Source organism: Dendronephthya gigantea, unplaced genomic scaffold (genome assembly GCF_004324835.1).
Source record: "Dendronephthya gigantea isolate DGI-Jeju-01 unplaced genomic scaffold, DenGig_1.0 000051F, whole genome shotgun sequence".
Classification (NCBI taxonomy): Eukaryota; Metazoa; Cnidaria; class Anthozoa; order Malacalcyonacea; family Nephtheidae; genus Dendronephthya; species Dendronephthya gigantea.
In genome coordinates, this window is record NW_021163061.1 from 1,322,582 (window position 1) to 1,334,967 (window position 12,386).

General features: G+C 40.5%; 1 protein-coding gene across 1 annotated transcript; it reads left to right on the plus strand.

Annotated features, from left to right (window-relative positions):
• The first annotated feature begins 77 nt into the window (after nt 1-77).
• On the plus strand, nt 78-12,386 carry LOC114528737 (GREB1-like protein). Its single transcript, XM_028550420.1, has 21 exons — nt 78-279; nt 2,122-2,270; nt 2,364-2,456; nt 2,532-2,897; nt 3,293-3,547; nt 3,726-3,896; nt 4,244-4,537; nt 4,906-5,139; nt 5,638-6,172; nt 6,303-6,577; nt 6,756-7,164; nt 7,237-7,343; nt 7,503-7,617; nt 7,719-7,976; nt 8,082-8,233; nt 8,569-8,663; nt 8,740-9,331; nt 9,368-9,421; nt 9,555-9,724; nt 9,786-9,928; nt 10,262-12,386. Exons 2-21 carry the CDS (start codon nt 2,159-2,161, stop codon nt 11,109-11,111), a joined length of 5,280 nt encoding a protein of 1,759 aa, XP_028406221.1. The 5' UTR covers nt 78-279; nt 2,122-2,158; the 3' UTR covers nt 11,112-12,386.

Consider the following 12,386-nt stretch of genomic DNA (forward strand, 5'->3'; position numbering starts at 1 on the left):
GCATTTTTCTTGCTATTAATATTTAATCATAAAGCAAGATAATGACCTCTTCAGTGTAGAATATTATCCCCAGTGGTACGGCCAATATGTCAGATAAGCCAATCAAATTCAAGGCCGGCGTTCTGGGTCGTACCTCTCGCGCACAGCCGTCTCAAGGTCAGGCCTTCAAGATTCATGGACGAACGGACTCTGTATTTTGTAAACCGTTGTTTCTCGCGAGCTTTTGACCAATTTCTGGAGCAGTACGTTCAATCCTGAAGCGGCTGGAAACCTAATTTTGTAAGTATCAATAATATATCTCAGCTTGCACAAAAATTAGCTTAAATTCAGGACGAATGGGACGAGAATATTTCGTACGGTGTTGTGTGATGAGGACAAAGGGCAGTAAGGACGCTGTGGTCTCAATATGTCAGGCCGTCTTATAGCTTTTAACTAAACTAAATATCGATTTAAAGTGTTATTAGTTTAAGATATTGTTTGGAGGGTATTCCAGTTGCTTGTACAGGCTTTCAACGCGGACTTTCGTACGTCGCACAGACGAAAACAAAGTGAAAATATTATAATGTTGACATGTTCAAAATATCGCTGAACCGAAGCGCGATATATGGACATGAATATTATGCCACAGCTGTTTCCAAATCCAGCTTTCGACCAAATGTGTAAATACAATAATACAATGCAAAGTTATTGAACATAGGTTCAATAGTTTTCAAAGATTTTCACGGTTTGCGCTTGAAGAGAATGTATATTTTCTCTGTTTGTCGAAAGTAAAGCTGACGGGCTGATGTCTAGCAGTTGCAGTGGATATCGTCTATGGAATATCATATGAGGCCCTGTTATTCCTGGTATATCTGAGAAGCAATGCTCGGAAATACAGAATATTTCAACGTTCTTTCAGGCATCTATCGTCGATCATATGCCGTCAGAGTAGGCTATAAACGGCTCGTAACTTTATGGCCTATGACAATATTTGTGAATATATTTATAAATGCATTTGAAAACTATTTGAGAGGCGACAGTCAGACTGCGTTTGGGCCCCTTTTTTTCATACGCGGAACAAGTTGAATTCGAAAGCACACAATATATATTACGATTTCGCTTTTTACGTTCAGAAGAAGTCGCTTGTGAAAACAAGACGTATTTGAGCAGAACTAAGCCAGGCGCCCTGTCCAAATGTACCAATTCCCGTGAGTGACAAACGTCTGACCACAAACGACCCGAACTTCGTCTGGTATTTGGTCTGTAGACTATGCGTCCGAGTTTATGTAACAATTTGTAATATCTTCACAAAAAGTGCCAGTTTTTAGGGAACTGCTTTTAAAAATAGCGCAGTGTTCTTTTTCTGATATTTTCACGAGCAAATTTTTGGCATTTCGTGTGGAGTATTAGTAATGCTAATTCTGTCAAAGCATAATATCGTTGATGAAATCATATTTTACAAAGCGTGAATATTTAGCAACAAATTATGCCCGAGATACTGATGCCGTGTGTAAGGCTATCATAGCTTGGAATCTGATAGTTTGTCGATGTTAAACGACGTTTTAGGAATATTTCTTGTAGGTTTATATTCCATGCGACGAAGCTTAATCGTTGATATTGCAATGCAATGCCTTTGCTAAGTCCAATATCACGATATGCTAATCTCTGAGAGGTTTCATTCATACTTAAAGTTCCTAACATCAATTCACGTTGATTGATATTGTACTTTTCATTTTCACATAAACAGTATCTTCCAAGAGATCTGAAAATTGACTTCTTCAACGACTACTGTTCCCAGAATGACAACAGTAGATATAAACGCGTTTGACGCGTGTGTTCTAAATCTTCATTCTTTTCTTCCGAGGTCAATGACGGGGGGATGCATATTTTGATATTATGTAGTTTTACGGGGGGGGATGCTTAGTACTTGTGGAGACAGCTCACAGGGAGATTGACCATCATAATATCATGATGTTTTTTCCAGGAGGGGGCATGCTCACCTTTTTTTTTGGGGGGGGTGATATAATTTAAAGGGGCTGCCATTGTTGAATTTATTGAGCTCTTACCCCCAAGGGCAAGCTGCCCATAGGTTTGTGCCTGACAGGTTAGTGTCCAGTTGTAGTATGTAACTTTTTATTTCAGGAAAAGAAGAGATGTTGTTCGTTAATGCATAACAAACATGGCCGATCAGATCTACTCCATGTGCTGGCCCCCGCCAGGGGGGTCATCACAATATCAAAGTGATTCTGAACAGCATCCTCTGCCTCATCCTAGGACATCCATTGCTCCAGGTATATTCCATTTTGCCTTCACTCTGATGCATTGAGATTTCACAAAAGAGATCTTACAAAACCACAAAATCACATTCAATTGTTCTCACTCAGGCAATGCACTTGAATCAAACAGTCATGAAATTGTTCCCATGTCAACAGACTCACACCCCAGTACATCACAAGAGAGCAATATGAAACGACCAGGTATTGTTGAGCAGGTTGAATATGCATTCACAAGTAGAGAATAGTGGGTTAATTTATCATTCCACCCACTTGCAGGCTACTGTGTGAACGGAAAGCCTATATCTCTGAGTCATCTGGAGCAACATGGTCTGGAAGTGGAGGTACCATCGGGCATGGTACTTGCTGGTGCAAAATCACCAATACTTGGTAAAATAATCCTGGTAACAGCTGTGAACAAGAGATTTCTACCATGTGATACAACCACTCCTACGGTTCTTGGGTTCTCCGGGTGTTGTGTTGGTTGTGGGGACGTTCACTTTCGTTATTTCACCGAGTTTGCGACACACATCAACCTCCTTCTAGCGACACAGCCCAAGAAACAAAAGCATTTGAAGTTCTATATTGTCCAAGATAATTTGGGTCGCCTGTGTCGAGGTCCGCGCATCCTTTGGAGAGGAGTTTGTACGTAACTTTGGTGTTTTAAATCGTGAAAATTAACATTGTTTTTGTCTGAATTCATTCTTCAGTTCCTGCTGTCTGCGGAGTTAATGAGAGTTGATCATTGAGATTTTGCAGAGCGTTTCATTAATTATCTTTCCTCTGGCAAACGAAAACAAGAGTTGCATAAGAGTTGACTGGATATTACCACACGTAACAGTCAAACGAAGGAAAACTCTCATCAACTCTCATGACCTGGTCAAACGAGAACAAGAGTTGCATGAGAGTTGACTGGATATTACCACATGCACGTAACAGTCAAACGAGGGAAAACTCTCGTCAACTCTCATGATCATGACTATATGGCAGGTCGCGCCATCTGTATTTTATTTATCCTACAACATTATGTCTTGTTATAGCAGATACTCCTCGAAAAAGAACATTTCCCTACCCCCCGGGCTTCCAATCAGTCATGGAGAATATCACGTCATCACACAAGATCACTGACGTCAGCTCTACGACATACCCTACCATGATTGGTGGAAGTCACGCCATGAGAGAAGGAAGATCCTCAACCAGTTCACAGTCTTCCTGTGAGAGCAGCTCATCTTTTGATCCATCTTCCACACCCCCCGTCTTCAAACGAAGCCGAGACGATTTGGACGGGAAAAACGGTAAAGAAACCTTGAATTGTGATTATTGTTAATTTTTGGCTTCGTACAACTTAAAACTTACTTCATAACAACTTCATAAAATATGCAACAAAATACAAGAAGCTTGCTACAAGTTTCGTTAGCAAGTTGTAAGGTATGTAGTTGAAATGCGGCCCTAAACTTTACTCTTGTCTTTCAGAAGACATGTTTCCTCCTCACGCCTGGCTTGAGACGGTGTGTGGTGTTAGGCCAGTGTTGATTCTTGGTTATCCTAACACACCACCACATTTCATCAGCTCGTATAAAGAAATTATACTCTCTGATATGCTGTTGGATTGCTTCGAGTTTTTGAAAAGACCAGTATCAACAAGTAAGATACGATGAAGAAGTTAAAGTAGAAATCATATTTAGCGTTCAATTCGAGGCTAAAAGAAAATATCTGGACGCAATTATCCTCGTGCAAGACTCTAACTTTTATGTGTGAAAACAGTTAGTTAACGTTCAACCAAGAGTTATATGTTTTCTTTGGGTAAACAGGATTTTTCTCACTCAAAGAGAGTTACGTTTTATAGATAACTCCTGAACTAACCCTTCAATTGTAGCTTGGGTCCCTGCTCCTTCGTAATTCAAGTTAGCTCTAGTTAATGTCTCGAAAACTTTACCTAAACAAGTTCACACAGTATATACAGATTTTCTTACAATATTTTCATCGTCTAGATCGCAACCAATCAAGACCATTTCAATCACCAGCGCATCCAAGCCATCAAACACGTGGAACCTTCAATCACCCGGCTGACATCAGAACTGCAGGTTCACCATCCAGCGGTTTTACTCTTCCCCAGCTCTCCGCGAATGTCGTCATCATACTGGTTGCGCAATACCTTTCAACTTTGCCAGAGAACGCGACGATTTGTAAAAACGAAATACATCATCTCATTCAGAATAGCAAGGAACTGTTCTGGCAAACACACCAAGAAAACTCCACCATTCAACCTTTCTTTCTTACCATAGGTAAATAAAAGCAAACTTTTTTCTTTTTTAATATTGTATTTTTATTTATTTTTGTACTATTCGTGACATACCTTATCATATTATGACTTATAATTTAAGGCCCGTTTACGGTTCACACCTGCATTTTTGGAAGTGAGTTTCAGTGCGATTTTCTTCTTTTGAACAATGTGAACAAGTGGAGAGTTACGAATATTGTGATGTACAAGTTCCCTTACTTTCAAATTTCTAACTTATCCGCTCGTTCACATCCATCAAAAGGTGGGAATTGCGAGTAAAATTGAAAATAAATTCGTTACTGTAAATGGACATCTACGATACCATACTGTACTAGACTTACTTAGTTGACTATGATTATAATCTTTTCACAGATTCGACAAATCTGGTCCACTTCACAAGCGTCGCGACGTTGCCATCAAAAGGCTCCGTAAAATTGGTCTCATCTGTGCTGTCTCTGAATGACGCCATCAGCAAAGGCCTGGGTTTTTTGTATCAAATATCCAAACACAATCAACACAGGGAGACCAAGCTGCAAGTGCCACATTATTTATTACTTGTCTCAAGTCCTCCCGCTCAAAGCCCGGAGTTTTGTATACTTGTCACTGGTAAGTGCGGAAGAAAAATTAAAAAAAGAGATGTCTGAATTAGAGAGATGTCTGAATTAGAGAGATGTCTGTATTAGAGAGATGTCTGTATTAGAGAGATGTCTGTATTAGAGAGATGTCTGTAATAGAGAGATGTCTGTATTAGAGAGGTGTCTGTATTAGAGAGATGTCTGTAATAGAGAGATGTCTGTATTAGAGAGATGTCTGTATTAGAGAGATGTCTGTATTAGAGAGATGTCTGTATTAGAGAGATGTCAGTACTACAAAGATGTCTGTATTAGAGAGATGTCTGTATTAGAGAGATGTCTGTACTACAAAGATGTCTGTATTAGAGAGATGTCAGTACTACAAAGATGTCTGTATTAGAGAGATGTCTGTATTAGAGAGATGTCTGTATTAGAGAGATGTCAGTACTACAAAGATGTCTGCATTAGAGAGATGTCTGTATTAGAGAGATGTCTGTATTAGAGAGATTTAACCATTTGCTCCTATCTCCAGGTGTAAATCAATCAAAATTTATCCAAGAAAGACTGATCAATGAACAGTCTAGTTTACTTACATCAGTTCAGCTAGAGGAGTGCGTGAGTTCCCTGGACCGAGCGTATCAAATGGTGAACGCCGCAATTGACAATCTCATGAAACAAGTTGAGCAATCCGTCGCCAAAACAAAGCTCGTATTTCTACCTTTTAATGGCAGCTCGATCCTAAAAGCCACTGAGAAAGAAGCCGCGTGTATGGTTCCAAAAATGAGTCTGGGGTATAGTTACCAGGACTCAGAATATGCCCTCCACGCGCCACAAGTGGCGTCAGCGCATCATTTGCTCTCCTGTGTCTTAACGTCAAAAGACGGGGCACCGTCGTACGATTTACGTCACTTCTCATCGGTCGAGTTCACGATTGTTATTCCTCCATCACAGACTTACTTTCATCAAATCTTACATCAAGTAGAAAGGTCCAATGTTCTCGTCGAATTAGGCCTCAGTCCTCCAACGCAATCAAAAAACGCGGGATTTTCACCGGAACACGTCATTCAGTAAGTTACAGTTGTTTTAGATGAGTGGTTCTGTGTTTTAGTTTCAGGCATTCGTATTGGCAAGCGAAGAGTTCACGATCAAAACTTCATGAATGGCTCAATATTATTAATATACTCCTCTGTTCTTCAGGAACGATGGCTCAGAAGAGACGAAGCAACGAATGAAGCATTTTCTCACGAGTGCAAAATCCTGTCAGGATGTTTTGTTTGTGCTGGTGTGCGACGAAGCTCACAGATATTTCACACCTGAAGTTGCTACTAGTTTGCCATCATTTCAGGAGCTTTCTCGTCTACCAAACACTCTTATCATACTCGTCACACCGGTTCCATACATGTTTGAAACCTGTCAGTCAAGAATTAGACCCGACAATGAGGTGTTTTGGAGCGATCCTGGACACTTTGTAGGTAAGTTACTTTGGTAAAGCAGTCCAGTTAGTTTAGCCTGCAGTAACCCTGGATCGATGAGAGATGATCTTTGCAGCTTAGGACAGATAGAACTGTCCAGTAGTATAAGTAAATAACCTCCTAACTATTGGGTTAATAAAAGATGATTACATTCATTTCTATCGAATATTCAACCTAGGTCCGGTGTCAATGTCAGATCAGAAGTTATTAAAGAATGAGGATAATCTGGTTCATTTTGGGATGCCTGAGTACATCGAGACCTTGTGTTGGACGCATCAGATACCATTGATTCGTGAGGATGATGAGTTTGAGTGTATGGTTTTGCGTGCGAATGTCCTGTCAACTGTTCCGTCTAATATCGTGCGTTGTTATGTATTGATTCATCATTATACTACGGCGATCATGTGGTCAGCGGGCATGCGATCCATTGAGCCTCACTGTACGTTCAAGACGCTGCAGGTCGTCAGAGATATCATTGAATGTCCCTTGTTTAGTACTTCTGGTCGGGGACCTATGTTGATAATACGGATTCCGAATCACGTGCTTTCCTCGTGGGCTTACAGGAAGTTAAAGGATACAAGAGACAGGTAGGGATCCGTTTTAATATCGCGGGATGAACGACCGTTTTGTGACAAGATTTCTATGGTTTTGTTTCGTAGGGTTGGTTTTCAATATCGTTTCGCGATAATCTTTGATGATGGCGAGTCTGATTTGGAAATAGAAGAACATTTTCTTAAAAGATTGCGCGTCTGGAGAAATAGCAGAGGTGAGAACGGCTTGTTCGTGATTGTTAGACCTTTCTTCCTAGAGGTCCAGTAAGGATCGTATCTTAGAGATCATAATTCATCAAGAGAAACCTAAACTAACTTGGACGTCATTCGTGCAGACGAACTTTGTCAGTTGCTTGCATTTGTTCATTCAATAGGCGGGAGCAATACGACCAATTCCGATTGGCATCCGACGTGTTTCGAAGATTTACTTGACCTTCCGTCCATTGTTGTGGTCAGCGGTAAAGAGAGGAATGGGGACACGTACCCAAGGTATGATCTTGTCAACTACGAAGACTCTACCAGCGTACAAACTAAACAACCACAGCAATGCTTTGATCTAAATATGTTTGTAATTTTTCATCTTTACGTAGATCATTGAAGTACTGTGACTTTCGGTTGTTGGACGAGCATTGTTCGTATCGATCCAGTCTGGAACTTGAGTTTAACGCCGTCTCGCGGTATATCAATAGTGGCCTCGGTACTAGTTCCCACTCCGCTGTGAAAAGTGGGCATTCTGCTGACCATGGCGAGCAAGTGCGCGATGTTTCCGACACGGAGGGTGATAGCCGAAACCAGTTTTGTTCCAGTTATCCATTACCAGTTTTACTGGTTTCTCGAGCAGCTTACAGGTACAAACAGATTAATACATACACCTTACTTAGTTGGTTGTACTTGTCAGTGGTTGTGTAGTGTTTTACTGAAACTTTATGGTTCAACATCGACCTTCTTTTTAGCACCCTTAAAAAGGATTTCTTTGGCTGTCCTAAAAACCTAAGTCTTGGACCAGACCCGGCCACTGCGTGGAACAACAATCAAAGACCAGCTTTGGTCAGTGGTCTTCCTTCAGAGCAATCCAAATATTATCGTCGCTGGACAAAACCCAGAGGTAACACAAGATGATGACACACTGGAACCATTGTTGACAGTTGATCGGATCAGAATTGATGATGAGTGTTGATGAGAGTGGGTAGGAGGTGCTGAGGGTGGATGGGAGTTGATCAAGGTTAATGAGTTGATGATAGGGGATAGGAGTTGATGTGGGTTGTTGGAGTTAAACAGGTTTGATGAAATTCAACGACAGTTGAAGAGGGTTGATGGCAGTTGATAAGATTTGATGACAGTTGACGGGAGTTGATAAGGGTTGATAAGAGTGGACGAATGTTGAAGATGTAAACATAATACTGAAGGTTGTATTGAATCTTTGTCTCATCCCTGTTGTAGAAAATTTTTCTCGCATGGGAAAGGACAAAACTTTTCTGGATACAAGTCCTATGAAATTTTATCCGGCGTGCTTTTTATTCAGCGGTCCTCCTCAGGTAAGCAGCATTCGTACTTCATTTAGACAATAGCCCCGTGGCATATGTGTTTAATAATAAGTATTTATCTGCATAGGTAGGAAAGATGTCTGCGGTACTTCATTTTATTCAATTATTACACAACACGCTTCAGAAGCTGCAGCGGGTAGATGTTTACAATGAAGTCCCAGAGTGCCTGGCAGCGTCAGAAGAAATCCCTGGGTCAGAAATGGACCAACCAAGTTACAAAATATTGTCGAAAATCCCCTTCAACTCGACCCTTGTTGGTGCCAGGTTTTCGTCTGTCAGTGCTATTCATCGTAACGCCAAAAAAACAAAGCCAATTGAAGGAAAATTGTCAAATGGTGACGTCAGCGGTGGAAAACGTGGCGCCAGCAATAACCTCACAAATAATGACGTCAGTGGACATGACGTCATGGCTAAGGATTTACCAACGTCATCAGTAATGATGTCATCATTTGCCGCGTACGATTCGTATCACCACTGTGACGATTGCAAGAATTACCGCGAAGGTCTGGGCTCTAGTTTGTTTACGAAACACGTGTTCACACTAGGGACTGGTGAACAGCTCACGTTCGTAGTTCCGAGCACGCGCCGAGAGTGGTTTGTTTTTAACGACAAGAACGAACTGCAGACCTTGAAACTTCCGATTGTGACACGAAAGTCAAGCTCTGAGCGATGGGATATTGTCAGTCGTCACTCAGAGCATGCGCTAAAATCTCCCATCTTTATGGCATCACTCGGGCGGGCAGAGCAAGGTACGGCCTCATTTTCATGTAATATGATGAATTCCTAGAACTGGTTGAAAAATTGTTTACTTATAAAAACTGAACTTCCGTATCAGTTTTAAACCATTTCCCAGCAAAGAACAACTTCTTGTTTTTTCAACAGGTTTGCTGAACCTTTACCACGCTATGGAGGGTCGTGATGGTGTTCACGTTACTTTTGTGAAACACAGTGAAATGCCGTTATACCAAAAGGCATGGTCGAATCACGTGATCGTTGCCTTGCCACCGAGTTGTAACTACGAAGGCCTGGGAATGATCAAAGATATAATCAAGGTCAGTTACTTCTTCATGCGCTGTTTTCTTGTACAAAGTATGTGACAGTATTTCTCTCTAGGAATTTGCAACTCAAAACCTGATAAATGAACGTCAACGGCAACAAATTGGAAACACCTCGGCTAGTATATTGTGGCCGCTTGTTCACATCATGGATGATTCTTGCGTCATGTGGCAAAATTTGAGCGTTGATGACTTGAGCAAGTAAGTTCTAATTGAATAAAGACGTTTTCGAATTGGAGAGTGTCTGTATTAGAGAGATGTCTAGATCTGTATTAGAGAGATGTCTAGATCTTTATTAGAGAGAGGTCTGTATTAGAGAGATGTCTAGATCTGTATTAGAGAGATGTCTAGATCCGTATTAGAGAGATGCCTGTATTAGAGAGATGTCTAGATCTGTATTAGAGAGAGGTCTGTATTTGAGAGGTGCCTGTATTGGGTAGGTCTTATATTTGTATTGGAGAGATGTCTGTAGGATTCGTGTGCCCATCGAGGGTATTTTCATTTGAAATACTTTCAAAATTTAAACCGTTCTAGTTTCGAGGAGGATGATGTTGGCAAGCCAAGAGACTGGTCACTGTTCCGAGCAATGCAAGTTGTAGAATTTTCTCCAAATATCACGTCATTTTCCATCATCGGGTTCAACCAATGGGGAACTGGAATTGAGACGAAATATAAGCTAAACTCGTACTCAGTCTGCCACGTTTACTCGTCGCTCTTTCTAAATATTAACACCACGCATCATGTGACTTATAATAGACGGTTGTTTTCATGGGAGCAAGTGGACTTCAATTTGAAACTAAGCGCCCACGGTGGTATTATTCTGCGGTATAACCACATGAACGTCCTGACGAAATGTATCCCGGCCGGGGGTGGTCGCCGTTACGATGTTTCACCTCATATTGACGACATTGTTTCCGTTCCTGATCGGGACCCAGGCCACTTGATTCCAATCCCTGCTCATTACCTTCTAGAGGAATATTTAAGACTCAAATCGACTCAGAAGGTTTTCCCGACAGCCAATCAGAACGTGCCAAACCCTGTTTTACTACTTGACTGTTTCATTGACTTGGGCCCAGGGCTTACCGTGGATTATCGTACTTCGTCCTGCTCCGACCGTGAGGAGCCTGGTTCCAATCGATATGGTGGACTTTTGCTGTATCTTTGTAACGGATGTCACGTGACCAAAGAACGTCTGCGCAGCTTTCAATTTTGTCCTGGGGCGAAGATATGCGTGATCAGCTCAGATCGTAGTTCGTTGAGGGATAACGTGGTGAAACTAGACCTTGAGGAACATTGGAGGTTTAGATTAAGAGATGAATTCAAAACAGCGGGGAGTTTGGGGGATGGAGCTTTATATTTCTTAACTGGCACTTATGATGGTTGAAATATTTAGCCACTTGATTCAAAATGGGAAAAAATTAGTCACCCTCGGATATAAACCCAAATGACGGCTAGTTATGACTAGAAGATTAGAAATGCACTGAGAACGAATTGAGGACAAATTTCGAGGAAAAAAATCGAAATTTCCGACGAAATATTTAACTGGTATTCATACCTTAACCCAACTGAAATGAGATCAAGTTTTGTGCTTATGTCATTCGTACGTTTTGTTTGTATATCCCTGATGCAATTGTTGTCCAGAAAATTCCAGCAATGCTTTAAGCACGCCTTTGTTTTCATTAGAAAAATATTTAAAAGATTTGTAAATCTTAAATGATATTGTGCGCCGAATTAGAACTGTGTTTCACAACTCATATTCTTGGAACATGAACAATTTTCATTGAAGCATTATAAGTATTTACTGAGACACACAAGAGACATTTCATATTTTCATAGCTCTAATAAAACTAGGGAAAGCACAGCAGAAATCTGACCATTTTTAAACGGAGTTTGTTGCTCTAAGTTGAGAGAAATACAATATCATATTGAACACAATATCAAGAAATATTCTTATCCTCTTCAACAGGAAAACACCAGTATTTGAACAGGTTATAACTTGCAACATTATCCGCCTTAGTGCATATTGTGCGATTCATAATTTCGTTAAAACCACATTTTTTTAAATAAAATTAACCGAAATTGTCTGCAAACATTTTTTTTGTGAATGCGTTTCGTTGGACGAGTTTGTTGAGAGACTGCAATATTAAATTAAACTAACATGTGAATTGAACAGGTGTCCAAGTAGGAGTTTGTTGCCATAGAGCTGGAACGAGGCTGTAAAATTGTCTAGTGTTGATCAGATGGCTAAATTTTAAGCAGAAATTTGTATTTAATGTGTGATCTATTCAAAGATTGCCGAAAATTACGTTAGGAAACGTGAAAGAAAAGCGAAAAACAGTTGGAAATTTGGTCGTTTAAAGTTGAATGGGGTCAGACGTTCAATAATGCATTATTTATCACGAGTGGCGAGGAAATAATTCCTATTTCAAAACTTTAATCTTTGTGTGTTAGCTTTTCTCCTTCGATAAAAAAGCCGCAAAGAAAATAATCAACACCGACTGTCCATATCTGTTAAAATCTTTCCTGGGTTGGGCGCTTCATCGTCACCGTGTAGGAATAGTTCGCGGTAAAACCACAAAATGTTCTGTTCGGAATATCAAGTGTGATTGTATGGAGTATTCGTTAAAATATCGACAAAAATATGTTTAATTGAAGTGCT

What these genes read in the sequence shown, in the direction of transcription:
- LOC114528737 (XM_028550420.1), top strand. Translation starts at nt 2,159, where the DNA reads ATGGCCGATCAGATCTACTCCATGTGCTGGCCCCCGCCAGGGGGGTCA. An exon ending in TAGGACATCCATTGCTCCAG is followed by an intron (nt 2,271 to 2,363) that starts GTATATTCCATT and finishes GTTCTCACTCAG; the next exon opens with GCAATGCACTTGAATCAAAC. An exon ending in TGATCAAAGATATAATCAAG is followed by an intron (nt 9,725 to 9,785) that starts GTCAGTTACTTC and finishes ATTTCTCTCTAG; the next exon opens with GAATTTGCAACTCAAAACCT.